Genomic DNA, 18681 nt, shown 5'->3' on the forward strand with positions numbered 1-18681 from the left:
TTGAGTTCTATTTTTTTAGGAATGAAAAGTGATACATTCTCACAGCAGGTAAAAATGGCCCAGATCTGATGTTTATTTGAGGATTTTCACATTATCTTTTAAATGTCCTACATTTCTCATGAACAAATCTTTTATATAAACAATTAGGAACAAGAAAATACATTTACATTTATGTCATTTAGCTCACAAGGTTATTTCTATTACAGAGGTGTGCTAATGTAGTGTTAGGAGTCTTGCCCAAGGACTCTTATTGGTGTAGTACAGCATTCAGTCACCCAGACCTGGAATTGAACCCCAGTCTCCCACATGATAGCTCACTTGCAGGCAGTGGTGTTATCCACTCCACCACATTAACTACCAACCACAGTCCAACAGACTAGGCTCAAAATAATATTTAACCACATGCTAACACACTTACCTAATGGCAACATGGTAGTTAGCTATTGTTATTATTATATATTATACTCTATAGCATTATAGCTGCTGTATAGCTGATTGTCACAGGCTATTTCTAGTAGCAAATTGTCAGTGTAGCACCAAGGCGCCAGGCTTCGGGTCACTGCCTGCCAGTTCAGCATTTTCCCCATAATGACTCCTGACTCTTGCTGAATTGGCAGAAGATCAGTGGCATGATACAGCAGCTGACACTGTGACAAACTACCCGAACACCCAATGACACAATTTCTGCCTCTCAGTTCAGGTCGTGCACTGCAAAAAACTAAATCTTAGGAAGTCAAATTATTAAATTTCAAGGCAACAAATCTTATTTTTTCTCCGATAATAGTTTTTTGTCTTACTAAGCATTGTGTACGTGGAAGATTATTTTTCTTATTTTAGGAATAATAATCTTGATCAGACTCACTTAGAATTTTCACCTTATTTTAAGTAGTTTTAATTTAAAAAAGTCCTCACTCAAGTTATTCTGTTTCTTGTGTCCAAATATAAGCCAAAAAACAGTGATATTTGCTTGATTTAGGTGTTCATTCATTTTGAGACTTTGTAATTGCTTGTTTTAATAAATCTTACTAAGAAAAATGTGCTTACCCCATTGGCAGTTTTTTTGCTTAACATGAGCATAAACATCTTTATTTACATATATTTTGTGTAGTTTTTGCCAATGGATTTTTTGCAGTGTGTGCACTATGTTTCTCATCACACATAATGTACTTCATTATCTCCAGACTGGGTTTTTGTATGGTGGTATTATTATCAGACGTGGGTGGGTACAGCAGCAGTGATGCTACTTCGGTCATATAATCACTCAAGTAGGAGTAAAAGTATATTTCCAAAAAAAAAACAACAGAAAATACCTAATTTAAGGGTGGTGGAGTGCAAAGCCGAGAGCTGCAGTCAAGTGTTTAAGGCCCATTCCCCAGGAAATAACATGTATAAATGTGCACACAAAATAACTATAAAATACATTTTATTATTAACCATAGTGCACTGCAAAAAACTAAATCTTAGTTAGTGAAATTATATAATTTCAAGGCAGTAAATCTTCTATTTTCTCTGATAAGAATTTTGACTCAATAAGCATTGTTTTGTGTAAGATTGTTTTACTAATTTTGGGAATAATAACCTAATTTAATCTTATTTAGTTTTTTTTTTACCTTGTTTTAAGTAATTTAAACTCAAAATAAGCACAAAAAGTTACAAGTTAAGTTATTTAGATTTTTCTGTATAAATTAAACCCACAGAATAAGGACTTTTGGCTTGATTTAAGTCTTACTTTATTCATTTTGAGACTTTGTGATTGGTTATTTTAAGGGAAAAAAATCAGCTCACCCCATTGGCAGATTTTTTTGCTTCATTTAGGCATTTGCATCTCAATTTACATATATTTTGTCTAGTTTTGCCAACAGAATTTTTTTTGCAGTAAGATATGTAATTAAAAATATAATTGATGTTTTTTTGCATTGTTGTGTGACTCCAAATCCCATCTATGCTCTAAAAATATTTTTTCATGATAAATCCATAATATTTAAGTTAAAATACACATTTTAGTTTCACTCAGTCCTGTTACCATTCTACATACCATTCTACAACCAGTCACATCTACAACAGGAAGTGACATCAGCTGCTTCTTCTAAAGACTATGAGATCATGGGAAGGTCAAAATTAAGTTCCCTCATTAGTTTTTCTGTATATTTAATCTTATTGTAACTCTGACTGAGGAGCTCAATCTCAACGCTCTGTCCTGTTACCTAAATTAATTCTAAGATTCTATTTGTTTATTTTTAAAATACAAATTTTGGGAAAAACACTAGAATGTGCTCAGTGTCCTCTTTCTATTAGCATAGCCCCCATTTATGATCTATTTTTCATATTTTTGCCAATCCTGTGCTAAAAACTCTTTCCTGTTCCTTTCAGTCCTGTTACTCAAAATATAAAAAGTAACAGGAGTGAGTGCCAGTACCAGAAGTGAGTTCCAGTAACAGAAATAAGTGTCATAAATATCAATTATTTGCACATTCAGTCAAACGTTTATTTGAAATGGCTTTCAAAGGCTTTCAAAAACCAGAGGAATTAGTGGACTTGCTTTTAAACATGCTTTTTAAATATCACATGAGTTTGTAACCATCTTTTCAGCTTAGAAACCTTGAAAAAAGAAAAGTAAAGCTGCCTGAGTTTGACCAGACCATGTTAGATAGTTAAATACATGTGTTATTAGATTCAGAGATAAAAAAAGATAAAAAAAAAAATTAATTTGGAAGAGTTACAACAAGCAAATGGCACCCATTTGGTGGAATGGCCTTTTAAGTATATCTAGCATCTTTTAAACATAGAAACTGAAGATCTACTATGCACAGTGCAAAAAAAAAAAAATAATAATAATAATAAAAAAAGCTATATTATTGACTTATACTAAATCAAAAAGCTTTATAATGTTCATTTGTGATCCCCTGATTTGCACTTGGACCCAATTATTTCCATTTTAGTGAAGGAAATAATGTATCTATGTGTTTTCTGCTATTTATGACTATTGCTTTACGTCATGTTCGTACAATAATTTGAACATCCCAGTTTGAACATCCCTGAATTGTGCAAGATCCTCCTCCTAATGATCTGACCACACAATGACATCAGCAAAGAATGCAAGAGGCTAAACACTGTGTCACTGTTCTCACGGCTTGGGAGGCTGATTTAAACCTGTTTACATAGCTCTCCAAATGAAGTAAAGTAGTTCAGCAGTTATAAAAGCTCACACACCACGCTTTCTATGGCCAAATGGTAGGACAAAGAATGTGTTTTGCAATAGCTGTGATATTTTTAACCTGATCATTTTGAATAAGTCTTTAATAAAGTTGAATTTTGATTAAATATAATGACAGAAAGGGTCAGTGGAACATTTCAGGGCCTTCTATGCCTTCAGAGAACTGTTAATTAGTTCTGAGAACATAAAAAATGACTATAATTTAACTACAAGATAAGAATATGGGTCATTTTATTGTTTTTTTGTAAAATGCTACATGCATGAGATATTTTATCAAAGCAGATACCAAAAGCTCTTCCATTGGTTGGGACTTCACAAGCAGAGCTCTACCAGTTTACGAAATTAGATTAATAAATTAAACATACCCACATTGTCAAAAAGTAGCTGCGCCCAGAAGAACTGGAGGGACACGATAGGATTTCGGCTCTTGCTTATAAATATTTATACATGCAAACATATTGCCTCTGATTGTCTAACAGCATTGAGACACCAGGAGGCAGCGAGACGAACAACAGTTAGAAAGGTTTAAAAAAATATACATTTTTACACTAATAACAGTCTTTGCATTGTCATATTTTACTTTACAACATGAGTAACGTCCTGCTAAGTGTAGTTTAGCCACTGTCCTAGTCTTAGAGTTTCTGTGAATGTGAAATCCACTGGAGATCCTATTTAAACCTATAGTTACTTACACACAAAGGTGGGTAGTCCAGGTCCAGAAATCTCAAATCTACTTCACTGGTGGTGTTCCACAGACAAATTCTAACCATTTGTTTCTTAGCTCTGAATTACTGGGCGAAGATTACTGTATAACACTGATGTGTTATTTGCACAAATAACACAGGAACTAACTGTTATGTTGTTCCTAGCATTGTTAGCTTCTATCTGACTAGACGTGGCTTGTGGGCGGTTTACAAAATTAGTTTAAGAAATTAGAAAATTAAACATACACACATTGTCAAAACGTAGTTGCACCCAGAAGAACTGAAGTTGTCATAAAGCAGCTTTATAGAAATCTGGTATCAGAAGGTCAGAAAGCCTGGTGTCAGCATTTCTTTAGTCTTTATCACAGGCACTTTTACAGCCCAATGTTATTATACTAAGGTCTCGCAACCAGTACGTCGACCTTGCAACCTGCTCATCCACATACTGCTGACAGCTCAAGAGTATATCTTAACGGCACAAATGCCAGCTGCACATTCTGCAACCTTAATCTTCCTTACATGGCTTAAAAGAGAACTTTTGTGTAAATGGACTGTATTATGTGTATTAAAACATGATTAAAAAGAGGATTTCTTTTTGTTGAATAGCCCACCTCCATTCTCATGCATCTTTCTGAGATCCAGTATTTTGTGCACTTTGCCCAAACAGGCTTTTAGAATGAGTGAGATGGGGCATATTTTGCCCCTGAAGAGAAATCACTTTTTACACTTTTATTCAGGCTCAAAGTATCTCTACACTTCATTGGTAGAATCCAGAGAGCTCTGACATTTAAAACGAGGCATTAGAAACTTTAAAACTGCTTTAAGTTTATTAAAAGCCACTGTTTACATCCTATAGCATATGTAAATCTCCGGGCGCCGCCATCCTAAATTTAAGTCATAATACGTCAACCGTCGAGCATGAATGAATAGATAGGATAGTTGAGCAGATTGCAAAATTAATTCCTTGGAAATGCATGCGTTCCAGCTGTTGGTGAAAATACTGAAAATATCTGGTTACTGCTGATATTAGAATGCAAAGAACCAACAACACATTACATAAACATTGCTCAAAATGTTTTACTGTTCGTGCTCGACGGTTGACTTATTCTGACTTTTTGAAATTTAAGATAGCGATGCCCAGAGATTTACCTACACTATGGATGTAAACAGTGTTATATATTAAACAACCTGTGCAGTTTTAAAGTTCTAAATGCCTCGTTTTAAATATCAGAGCTGTCCAGATTCTACCAATGAAGTGTGAAGCTACTTTGAGCCTGGATAATTATCCATTCTAAAGCCTGTTTGGGCTTTAAAAGTGCACAAAATACTTAGAAAGCTGCAGGAGAGCGGAGGAGGGCTGTTCATCAAAGGTAAGGACTTTCGATCATGTTTTAATACACCCAAATCCCATTTCACTCTGGAGTTCTCCTTTAATAGAACACATGCTTTCACACGACACCTTGCTTAATAAGCCAAAACATGTGACAAAACTATATCCTGGCGTAGGAGACGACCACTGATTTATATAAAGTACAGCGAGCTACGTCTATATTCAACTCAAGCAAATATTTGAGCACCAGTTCAAGTCGTGCTTGAACTGGTGCCCAAATATTTGCTAAATAATGTTTGGCCATCATATTCGTCCACGTGTTCCTCATTGAGTTTCTTCCACTGAGTTATGAAGCCTAGTTTAAACTGAACAGAAGTCTGTGTGTTTACTCTGCTGTTCTAGTGTAAATAGACCTAAATGGGTGGCTTGGGGTGTGCTCCCTGGCCAATCCATAAATCGCTGTTGTTATAATAAAGGTTAGTTAAACATACTGTACAATAAAGGAACCTTGACACACTGATGCAGTCAGTGATAAGGCATGTTTTCGTCAACAAGGAAGATGAACATTTATGATAACCGGGCTGAAAAACTGGAAAGTCCAGGAATAGACGAGCACAGGAGACGTTTTACAGAATTTCTTCACCTCCTAACTCAATGAGTTTCCTACCTAATGAGTGTCTTGCTTTATAAGTCTAACTTAATGAGTTTGTTTTAGCGCCACAAACAGAGTAGCAGAGTAGCAGAACTGTGCCTGAAGAATATAGCGTTTTTACTAAAAACAAAACATTTAAATTACTATTTACAAGGAAAAACATTAGCTATTTTCTGTTACAACCTGTAATTAAAACATAAAGAAAATACAAGTGTACTGTTATTGGCTTATTACTAATGTACTACTAGAATCCCACGCCAAAAATAGCACACAGTTGAATTTTTTCCCTTTTCTCTTAACAAAGTTTTGTCATTTGTGTCCTCTGACCAAGGTTAAAAAACTGAAAAAAGAAAATACACAGATATAATATTTTTCCAGAATTTCACAACTTCCTACCAAATGTTCAATTTGTTTAGCTGAGATGTGTGTGATCTGTATCAGGTGCTTTAGGTGTGCAATCACAAGTGAACACTATGTGATAAGTCATCCACCACTCAAGCCTTAAGAATGTAGCTCAACTCTGATCCAGCATTGCATTTTCTGCAATTGTGATTATTCATTTGGGTTAATGATTATTTTTTCTATCATTAATTTACAGGAACATGTTCAAGTGTAAGACACACAAATGTGTGACCCAAATAAACAGAATAAACAGTACAGCCCTTTAGCTGTTAACGATATGAAAGTTCATACAGCTCTGGAAAAAAATAAGAGACCACTTTAAAATGATGAGTTTCTTTGATTTTACCAAATTGAAAACCTCTTGAATATAATCAAGAGGAAGATGGATGATCCCAAGCCATCAAACCAAACTGCTTGAGGTTTTGCACCAGGAGTAAAGTCAAAAAGTTTTCCAAAAGCAGTGTGTAAGACTGGTGGAGGAGAACATGCCAAGATGCACGAAAACTGTGATTAAAAAACAGGGTTATTCCCCCAAAAGGCACTAATGCTGCATCAGTCAGTCCTGCAGCTATCATTAACTGCCATCTATTAAATTTAAAGACCTATATGCTTACCAAGTCAGAATTGTTCACTGTGGTGGTGAATGTAATCAGACATCTAAAAAGTGTCATTAAATTCTCATTAAATTGCTTAAAATGCCTAATGTGTCTGTTATCTAACCCGTTGTTTTAGCTTTTTGAGTGGGATTTCCATAAACCTTACTTTCTACAGTGTATTTTTAGACCTAGATTTACATGCAGGGAGTTTTATTTTGGGAAGAGAAGTGTGTTATCGTGAATATCAGCACAGCTGTGCTTTAAAACAAATTTTCTGTATTCATTATACAACCAGCTGTGGAAGAAAACAAGAAACCACTTAGAAATTTCTAAAGTTTCTTTGATTTTACCAAATTAAAAAAACTTTTGGAATATAATCTAGAGGAAGATGGATGATAACAAGCCATCAAACCAAGCTGAACTGCTTGATTTTTTGCAGCGGGAGTGGTATAAAATTAGTCCAAAAGCAGTGTAAGAGCCTAAATTTAGTTTTTGTATATAATGTTTATCTGGTTGTTGGATTATTAGAAAGAATAACATATTTCAAGTTCATTATTACGTACAATTAATTTTTATTTGAAGGATTTACAGTTCATATGTTAATATATAGAATTTAGGTATTTATATAGATAATTTATGTATTGTGGAAAGTTAGATTTAGAACAGAGTGGTTGCCTTGCTAGCTGTGGGTAATTGGACTCTACCATGAGAAGGAGGCTGTGGGAGGGGCTAAGAGTTCCAGAGAGAATCAGGAGAGGGAGGGGGATAGGGCAGTTGGTGAACAAGAAGGAGAAGATGGAGCCTTAAAGCCAAACAGTTTTTTTACCTCTCTCTCTTTCTTTCTTTGTTAAGTTCCCCTTTTTGGTTAACTTTGGAAGGACTTTGGAAGAATGTAACCTAACTTGGAAGAAGTAAACTGTTCAACTTTAAACCCAATGGTTCTGTGGATTTCTTTTCGTATTTCCTTTTTTTTGTTTTTTGGTGGACTTAACCAAAGGGAGTGTGGTAGAGCGTCAAGCTGAGGCTTATTCTGAAATGGAACCTATAAGCAGTGTGTAAGACTGGTGGAGGAGAACATGCCAAGATGCATGAAAACTGTGATTAAACAGCAACCAGGGTTATTCCACCAAAATGGATGAATATGAACTTGTTTTTTTTTTTTGCATTAATTGAGCTCTGAAAATAAATACTCTAAAATGACAATATTTTTATTTGGAATTTGGGAGAAATGTTGTCTGTAGTTCATAGAATTAAACAACAATGTTCATTTTACTCAAACATATACCTATAAATAGCAACATCAGAGAAACTGATTCAGAAACTGAAGTAAATAGATGGCAGATTACCAAAATTTAAAAGTAGTTTTACAGTGCTGAATACAGTTTATGACTTCACCAAAATAAGCAAGAAAATAAATGTAAAAACAGAATATATTTTTGTCACACCTTCTGCCAGAATAGTACATATTTTGTTAAATTTCACTATATTAAAGTACATTGATAATCAAATTAATGTAAATATGGCACAATGACATATTGTAAATGTACAGTTATTCTACATGTGAAAAAATATATATGTTTTATTGTAACAAATAAGTTATTCATTTAAAACACATTTTACAGTTAATTTAACCTCATATAACCTTATGTCTGTTTTTTGTCGGACAAAAGATATTCTGGCAGCAGCATTTTTTTTTTTTACATTTATTTTGTTTAACAGTGAAGGGTGTACATCATTATTAGTTCTAACCAAATAAAGAAAAATAATTGCCAAAGAAGCCCTGAATACATACTGAATATGCTTTATTATTTTAAGTATTCATTGCTATATGAGGGTAGCACTTCCCCAGGCAGACAGTACAAAGGCAGTAGGCTGTTAAAAGCCTGTGGTGTATATTAGATAATGGTTAATGGCCTAATGGTTCTCTAATGGTTTAGTCTCTCTTGTCTCTCATATCTAATTGATTTAATGGTGCTGAGGATGACGTCGGGAGACTGTTGTTGTTTGCAGGTTTAAACTCGGGCTCATTCTTTAAACACCAGGATCGATTGAAATAGATTTGTTAATATAAAAGTGTTTTTATGTTGTTTTTAAAATCCGCTTACTGGATAGTAGTTCTGGATAACTGTTCTAATTTGATAAAAAGTAAAAGCAATATATGAAATATAACCCCTATAATGTGATGCGTATTATATTGCTAAATTCTTGCTGAATCACAGCCCTATTTGCTGACTGATGATACAATAAGGCTCGTTTTTCATGGTACATCTAGAGAGCTGTCCATAGAACTGTCCCAGTATCACGTTCAGCTCAGTTGTTTTTTTCACATAGTCGCCAGTGTGTGAGAAGTTATACAGTTTTATAGTGTAAAAAATACTATTATCACAAATACCTGTACATTTAGAACCATTCTCAATCAGAATCAGATTATGAGGTGAGAATTAACTGCGGTATTGAGCAAAATGGTCCCCAAAGAAAAGATTTTTCATATTTTCCACTATTTTACTATAATAATAAGACATGTTAAGGCTCTCAGGTTGTTTTGAATAGCAAATATAACATTTATATTTGTGTTGCAGTTATTGTGATATCTGATTTCTATCACCACCATTGTAAAGAAATCTGGATTGATAAGTTTCTCAGGAATGATAAATTTACGCTTTCTTACTCTACAATTTTACTATTGCATTTATACAGTGGTTGGTATTGGAGATTAGAACGGGCCCAAAAAATAATTTTCTGCCCGAGCTCGACCTGACCCGCCCAAAAAAACTGTCATTACGAGCCCAAGCCCGATTTAAACCCGACATCTTTTTAGTAAGTAGACCGTTAAACTGAGCTTTTTAAAACTTTTTTGGGCTGTTTAAGTGAGCAAAATTTGTTCGGAATGAACACTGAATAAACATTGCAACACTGAAGAAGCATAGACCTATTATTTAAGAAAAAAGTTTTTTTTTAAGAACTGCTACACACAGCACTGCAAGTTAAGTGCGTAATGCAGACAAGTGGAGGAGGCACTGAAGCCGGGTTCGGGCAGAGAATAGTTGGTGTGGCGCCATGGATAACACCACTACCTGCTAGTAAGCGATCACATCATGTGGGAGACTGGGGTTCAATTTCCAATCTGGGTGACTGAATGCTGCACTACACCAATAAGAGTCCATGAGCAAGACTCCTAACACAACATTGGCTCACCTCTGTAACAGGAATAACCTTGTAAGTCTGGAAAAGAGTGTCAGCTAAATGCCATGAATGTACTGTTTTTTATGCACTATAAGGCGCACTATCAATAAATGTATATTTTCTGGTCTATTTTCATACATAATAAAAAAAGATTATAAGGCACATTTTATGCGACACTAGTAACTAGTAGTAGAAACAGGGGCGTCGCCATGTTTTCCATCTAAATTCAGCAGGCCTGTAAAGCTAAGCTAAGTTAAGTAAACAAAACTGTAATTCTAAAAAAAAAAAAAACATTTCAGACGGGTCAGACAAGTCAAATGAGCACTGGATGTTAATCTACACAGATTTCTCTCCTGAAAACGGTTTATTTGGGTGAGTAAAGTGCTTCTGTTTATTTACAGTAAGCTTAGATTTCCAGATTTCCAGCTAACCGCTATCTTCCAAGAGCACTACACTGAGGAAACTTGAGTGTTCTGGGAAACCTGGGTGGTATTAGCGGTTCGTCCCATACAGCTTATTTTAATACAATAAACACACAGACTACAGTCCAATATACTCGCATCTGAACAGCAAAAAAAGCTAGCACTGTGGTTAGCGGCTAATGCTTATGCTGCTGCAGCAGTGCTAGCCGGGGTTAGCAGCAGCCTACAGGCTGATAATACTCACCTCTGAACAACGAAACAGCTAGCGCTTAGTGCGGTTAGTGGCTAATGCTAATAGTGCTGGGGAAACTAAATTGAAACTCCTTTATAATGCTGTAGCAGAGTGGCTTTACTGCTCCTTACAACCTGACTGGTAAAACTCATACACAAGGTGCACAGAAATATAAAGCGAACTTGGAAAAAAGGATTTTAAGTGCAGTACACAAATATACACAAATATCCAGGACAAACTATATCATTAAAAAAAAAATAGGTTCTCGTGACTGACCTAGCAGTAGGATATGTAAAGACCAGTCTCCTAGACTAGATATTTTTATAGTTTTATAATTTTATGAACAGATCTATAAAGCTATAAAGCTGTCTGGGCAGAGTTAGAGCCAAATTTCTGTCAAAGATCATGCGACAGCACAAAACCGAGACCCAACATGATGTAAACTGATCCATCAAACAGAGACAAGCATTCACAGCTCTGAGCAGCCCCTCCCTCAGATAATCCCTAAACAATGGAATGCCTTGATGTACCACGTCCACAAGCACGAGCACGGACTGGCTTTCAGTGTGCACAAACATTCTGCAGAATATAGATCTGTTCAGAGATTTTACAGCATGTTAATTTATCTGTTTTTCAGATTGATGCAAGTAACATTTAGACTTATAGTATCTAGGATAATGTTAGATACTTTTAAGTAGAAATGGGATTTCCAAAATTTAATATTTTTTACATATAGAAGCTGTAACAGGGAATCTCAGTACATAGACATTTGCTTCTGTCAGAAACCTGTAAATAACTATTTTATGTGGCAGTCATGTTTTATATATTTTTATTTTCCTTAACTATAAACCTGAAATACAGGGAAGATTTGCACAGTATTTAATATAAAAGCTGCATGTTAAAGGTTGAAGCTTACTATTAAATATAACAATTTGAGATTAAATGATTAAAAATGAAACAATAGCTCAGATATTACTTTAATGTTGCTGTTAACATATAAAAATATCAATTTTGTAATTATGAATTGCTCACATATTTGAAGAATCCTGAGTATATGTTTTTTTTAATCTCTTATATATTTAAACATAGAATAAACATACTGAACACAAAAAACACACTTACTTATTAATTATAGAACTCCATAGGTGATTAATAATCTGCTTTAACCCTTTCAGACCTGACTTATATTCTAGTGATGAAAAAATATAAGACTGCTATTTTCTGCCAATAATGCACTCAAAAACAGAGTTTAAAAAAAATAACAATACATTAATTAATAAATTAAATGTACAAAATCAAACATAATATTTGTATTTTGTCTGTTTATTGCAGTGGAGTCATTTGTTTAACACTGCTATTCATATTTCACATAGCTCCACTTATAGTTATTTTTTTATTCTACACATAAATATATATCTATATATATTTTCACAAATAATTTCTAATATTAAAAAAAAAAACTCAGAAGTCAGATGTTGGAGCTGGAAATAATTTCACTCCCAAGTTATAATAAAGCACATAGTGTAACTTTGGAGTTGGAGTTTGGAGCTGGTTTAGTAATCATTTACTGGTGTTTTTTAACCCGTAAATCAGGAAACCAACCAAAATATTTCCCAAGTTTATGTCCCAGGTTAGCATTGTTAGCATGTCCATGTTCTGCATTAGCACTGTTAGCACTTAACAATGCATTATACAGAATTATGAGCAACCAAAGTGCATAAAAACACGTCCACAGATAGACTTTGGACTGGTGCACTGTGTGTATGCCAGTTTTAATAAGACACTATTAGATAGAAGTGATAATAAACTGTATAATACTACTGTTGATGTGCAGTGCAGCTATCGTAGAAAAATGCATGTTTATCCAAAGAATATTTTTTACCTCTTACTTATCTATATTATAGTTAACCAATGATAATTCCCACATCTGCTTTTTGTTGTACATAATACCAGCAAACCACACTGTTTTTTATTGGTCTAAATGTAATATTTTCACCTTTGTTTCACCTTTGGAGCCCCTATTGTCACTACTGGATCAAACCGACTGAAACAATCAGTGTGTAATATAAACATTTTCATCCGCCGCTTGTTCATTGCACCATTAACGCCCAGCAGAAAAGGTTTCCTGTTCCAAAAATGATTTACAAGCTTTTCTCCTGGTTTTTAGACTTTGAATCTGGTCAGTTTGATCCGCAACATAACAGGAGAGGAAAAAATCTGGTTTATTTTATAATTATTTATGAATTTCAAACTATCCAAGGCACTCCACGTGTATACAAACAGTGCAAAACATTTTACCACTGGCATGTAGTTCTCTTTCATTTTCTCTTTACTTTAAAACTATTTTGCTTGCCTAACACCTGTTTACTTAAGGACTCAAGTTCCTTGTTCCATTTTTCTCCATCAAATAAACATTGGATTATTATATTGAAAGTAAAAAAAAGTGTTACATTTGCTACATTTTGGCCTACAGCTACTGGAAAATGTATTATTAATTCTGAAGCATTATTCTAGCAAAGCAATCATGTATAAACCTTGTCTCTATTATAAAACTGATGTTTTGATATTATTACTTGTTTTCTTTTTTTCTTTTTATTTGCTTTTAAAAGGCACCACATTAGTGGTAGAGATGATATTGCAATCTGCTCGAGTTGTACAAAGTATTTTTTTTTCTTTGAAAGCAGGGTTGTGTTGTATTTTTACCTTAAAATACCCATAAAAAATCATGTATGAAGATCACCACCTATATTGTTGCTACTCTGGGCAAGGCATACTACAAACTGCACTATGTAACTCTGGTTAAGCAGAGAGAAAAAACAGGAAAACTGGGTCAAACTTTTAAAACATCCCTAAAACTTAATCTAATGACTATAATGTTAAAATAACTAAGCTTTCTTCAAAAGTGACACCAAGTTAATACTGTAGGTTAGTTAGGTTAAGGTAGATGGCATCATTTGTGTTAATAAACTCGGTTTGCAGTAGATGAGTCACTATCTATCAGCAGAATTCCAAACAACTGCCATCCGTAATGAGACTTCTCAAGTGTCCAGACCTCTCTTCTGTGTTATTAATACCTTGTAAGTCTGAGTAATGGGTGCTGGTGTCACTAAACCATGTGGTTCTGCATTTGGGAACTCCTACGGTAATTTAAGAAAGTAAAATTAAGTATGCAGTGGGATGGTGTCAGTTATCAGCTTTGACTGTTTGTCCAACAAGTCTTTGCGTTTTACTGGAACTCCATTGTTTAAGGCCATTGAACTATTGGATTGAGAACATTCCTGTTATTTAAAGTGACTGTCTGATACTCAATAGTAGTTTCTGTCTCATGACTTTTGGCACGTCAGTGTCAGTCCATTCTGTTATTCACAGATAAAAGATATTTGTATTTGCAATTCTGAAGTTGCATAGATCAATGTTTTCAACAAAAGGCAACTTTTTTAAGAATGAAGAAACAATCTTAGCTTTTAGTATAAGTTAAAGTAACAGTCTGTAAACTTTAGGGGTTTAGAGAGCAATAACATCCAACAAACCTACCAGGCCACTCTATTTTAGATTTTTTTTTATTAGATTTGGCAGGGATAGTTGTCCCAGGACAATAACAGCATTTTTAGACTACTCTGTCCTACCTAAAATCAGCAATTGAGTATCAACAGAGTTGAGTATATTATTTGGTCAGTTTGGTCATTTCTGGAATACTGTAAACATGTACAGAGCAGTTACAGCAATCTCAACAAAGAGGTCTTTAAACCTCCAAATTTCCAAGACTGTCCCTTTAAAGCAGCAGTCCCTACTTTTTTCTACTTCTTTTAAACAGAAAGCAGTGTATTTCTTGAGTTGAGAGTTGTGCTGGGCGATATGGGAAAAATCGTATATCACGATATGGAATCTTTTATATCACGATAAAGATATATATCATGATATTCCACATTTAAGTATGTTTTCAGTTATTCTTCGAAAAATATGACAAAATAATATCATTACTTACTTTTTTCCAGCTTTATTTCAAAGTGACATTAAACCCAACTTTCACAAATAAGAATTACTACCTTTTAGTGCAGCAATATATATGTGTATCAAATGAAAACAGATGAGGGAGATGCAGTAGCTAATTTTTTCAAAAGAACAATGCGTCTCCATTGTTCAGCTCTCATGAGTTTAATAACGTAAAGCATGTCACAAACTGGCGTGTCCGTCAAATAACGTAAAGCAGCGTCGTGTCACAAAACCATATTATGAAGCTTTTTTTACGAAGATTACTTTATTATCACTTATATAAACCGAGTTTATGCAAATTGACCACGCCAATACATTTTATCGTAGCCTACTTTATATATTTGCATGAATAATTGATGAAATTACTGTAGAAACGATAGGGGCGATAAAAGGTAAGTAGCACGATAGACACTTTGCTATCGCCCCCACAATATTTATCGTCATATTGCACAGCACTAGTTAAGAGAGGACAAAATATTGTATAAATGGTATCAATGTCCTGGCATGACCATCCCTGCAACATCTTATGTGTTCATCGTAGGGCATGTTGATGAGTACTTTTAATGCTGCTTAATGCAAATAAATGGCTCAGAATGTAGAGAGAAATTACATCCAACAAACCTACCAGACCACTCTATTTTAGAATAAATATATTAGATGTGGCACGAATAGTTGTCCCACAACAACAGCATTAATTTGATTATTTTGTCCTCTCTGAAATAAGAATTAGCATTTTTTTAGACTATTCTTTCCTATCTGAAATCTGGAATTTCACTGCTTTCTGTTTAAAAGAAGAAAAAAAAAAACATTTAAAGACTGCTGCTTTAAAGCCTCTCTGGTATAATTCCATGAAGGGTTGTGAAGAACTTTTAATGCTGGTTAATGCAAAAAATGGCTGTGATTTAAAAATTCTGTGTTTTTAGGTTGAGTATTTTGTTTTGTTCACTTGTCAAAATGTAGAGTGCAATAACATTCAACAAACCTACCAGACCACTGTATTTTAGAATTATTATATTATACTATTTTGTGCTCTCGTCTTAGGAATTCCACTGCTCTTTGCTTAAAAGAAACATAGGGACTGCTGCTTTAAAGCGAATTCCCTATTTTTATGAATTTATGGGTTTAGAGACCTCTCTGGTGTAATTGCACAGATGATGTGAAAAACTTTTAATGCAGGTTAATATAATCAAATTGCAAAAGTTTGGAATTCTATGTTTTATGAGCTCAATGTGGAGAGTACTTTTAATGCTGATTAATTCAAATAAATGGCGGTGTGAAATTCTGTGTTTTTGAGTTCAATATATTGTTTGCTCACTTGTCAAAGGGCAATAACATCCAACAAACCTACCAGACCACTATATTTTAGAATAAATATACAAGATATTACAGGAATAGTTGTCCCAGGACAATGACAACATTAATTAGACTATATTTTGTCCTCTCTGAAATAAGAAACACTACTGGTTTCAATTTAAAATAAACTATTTTAGGCACTGCTGCTTTAAGGATAAACATTTCCGTACCCTGACAGCAAAAGAAAGACATCTAATGAATTCCATAACTCCTACTTACATTTATAGAGTAGATGAGGGCAGCAATACCCAGGGGTAAGCAGCAGCACAGCATGGTGAAGATGGAGTAACCCAAGTAGTCAGGAAGGGGCTGAGCCAGGGGTCCGGTTGTCACGTAGACTGCAGGCTGAACAGTGACCGCAGGCCCACCCTGATAAGGACCCTGGTAGGGCTGACCGTACGGAGCTCCATAGGGCTGGCCCTGGGGGTAGCCGGTCTGGTTGGGGTAGCCTCCTTGGGGCTGATTATAAGCAGTGTTATAGTCCTGGTATGGTGGAGGCTGGGGGTCCATGCCTGACTTCTCAGATGGATTCCACCCTGCAGGAGGGGCAGTTGCTGGCTTGCTGGGGTCCATTTCTGCTCTGTTTTTCTGGTTTTAAATAGCCTTACTCTGTGGCTCTGCTGATCCTCTGTACACTGGCTGCTCTCTGGCCTCACTCTGAGCTTCTTCTTGGTTGGTGCACTACTTGAAAAGCTACACACAGTGGGGGCGTGGTCAGAGGATCAGAAAGGGGCAGTGACAACCAAATAAACAAGCTCATTTTTTACCCTGATTACTGGAACTCTGGTGAAATAAATGAATAGAAAATGAGACATAAATGAATGAATGAATAAATAAATAAAGAAATAAATACAAATACATTAGATTTTTTGTCTAAATTTTCCATAATAACTGAATAAAAATTTTTTAACATATATAAATAACACAATAAATAACATGTTTACAAGTTTATTATATAAAATTGTATAAAAACGTGAAGAAAACATTTTACACATTAAAAAATATGTATGCTATGTATATGGGTGATTGACATGACATTGCGTTTTTTTTGGGTGGTCCAGTGTGTCAAATATATGTAAACTATATTATAAAAAGACATGTCAAACACTGTGATGATTTTGTTCAAATAGTACTGTTTTATATAAATTTACAGAGCATTCATGGGATTAACATTTAATTTTTTCACAATTTTCAGTCGAACCAGACAAATCTCATATGGCTTGACTGTCCAAATCACATTTCACAAAGTTAGATTTTGAATAAAAACAAGCAAATTCATTTATTTTCTGTTTAATCAATCATATATTAATAATCCAGATGTCTGCTTGTGAGTCTGTTTGTCCAAAAGTTTGGGCATAATATTAACTAAAACATTTTGTCCCAAAAATAAATATCATATGGTGTGACGCCATAATCCTTTTTAAACGAGCAATTGTTTGGAGACCTTTAGGGAGTGGGGGTCCTCCTTCTTTCAGCAGGAAGAAAAACACTTCAGAAAGACACTGAAAGTTACAGGGTGTGTTATCGCTCTTTATGATTTCAGAAAAATCTGTATACTCACCACTCCTGCTTCAGTTCCATTTTTTTACTGTCATGATGAGACACATTTTACACAAATGAAATTACTTTTCAGTCAATATTACCTTTAAAACTATATTGTCATTATGTAGTTAGCATAGTTTTATGGTGCTACCATAAAGACACATTGCTTAATGCGAAGTACATAAAATGTCATGTGGTGTGACACAACATCATCCGGTGCGACAGGGTTTTCTTGTCACACCATATGATTATTTTATTATTATGAACTGCATTTAAATACATAAATAATTCTATTAGATACATATGTTATAGCTAGTAGATAAGTTTATTAAATATTCTATTTGTTTAACACATTTATTTTATAGTATATGTTTCACACATTTTATATATATATTTTTTTACAGCTTTACTCACTCATTCATGCAGATCCACTCACTTCCTCAGACTCCCGAACGCAAAAGGAGAAGTTTAATCTGAACCAGTGTCAATCCACTGTAGCACACCTGAACATCCAAAGGAAAGGCATAAAGGTATGTATAAACACATTGTTCTTCTGTTTATTTCTTTAAGTATAAGTCAAATGTGTCACAATGTTTCATGGCACAATATTTTTATCAATACATCAATAGCTTTCTGATCGATCATTGTTTTGCTCATGCTCTTTTTAAAAAGAAACGATGCATTACATATAAAAAAATACTTACATTATCACATTATACCCATTTATAATATAATACACAATAACATTCAAGTCACACCATAAGAACAATTTTAGTCACTAAGACTGTAATCTAGTGAATGAATTTAAATTAAAAAAAAATCTACAAAACCATATATAGATTTGGAAAGAGTTGATAGAATATAACCCAGTGATTTCCGTGTTTTTGAGATTTTCTGAATTTTGAGATTTTTTAAAAAACATTTTTTAGTCTAAAGCACTGTCACTATGGTCAGGAGATCGCTGGTTCGAATCCTGGTCATGCAGCTTGCCATCAGCTGCCAGAGCCCACTCCAAATGGTGATGTCGATCAGCACAAGGCACCTGTGAGCTGATGTAT

At 34.4% G+C, this 18681-nt stretch overlaps 1 protein-coding gene across 1 annotated transcript in view; it reads right to left on the reverse strand.

The window, feature by feature from the left end:
- The window catches only part of LOC103030855 (proline-rich transmembrane protein 1), a 29493-nt gene extending 12731 nt beyond the window's left edge, over nt 1-16762 (reverse strand). Inside the window, exon 1 of the mRNA XM_007242131.4 lies at nt 16301-16762. Coding sequence (XP_007242193.2) covers nt 16301-16654 — 354 coding nt within the window. The 5' untranslated portion in view covers nt 16655-16762. The remainder of the gene's footprint in view (nt 1-16300) is intronic.
- Between the last annotated feature and the right edge of the window lie 1919 nt (nt 16763-18681).

Source organism: Astyanax mexicanus, chromosome 1, assembly GCF_023375975.1.
Source record: "Astyanax mexicanus isolate ESR-SI-001 chromosome 1, AstMex3_surface, whole genome shotgun sequence".
NCBI lineage: Eukaryota > Metazoa > Chordata > Actinopteri > Characiformes > Acestrorhamphidae > Astyanax > Astyanax mexicanus.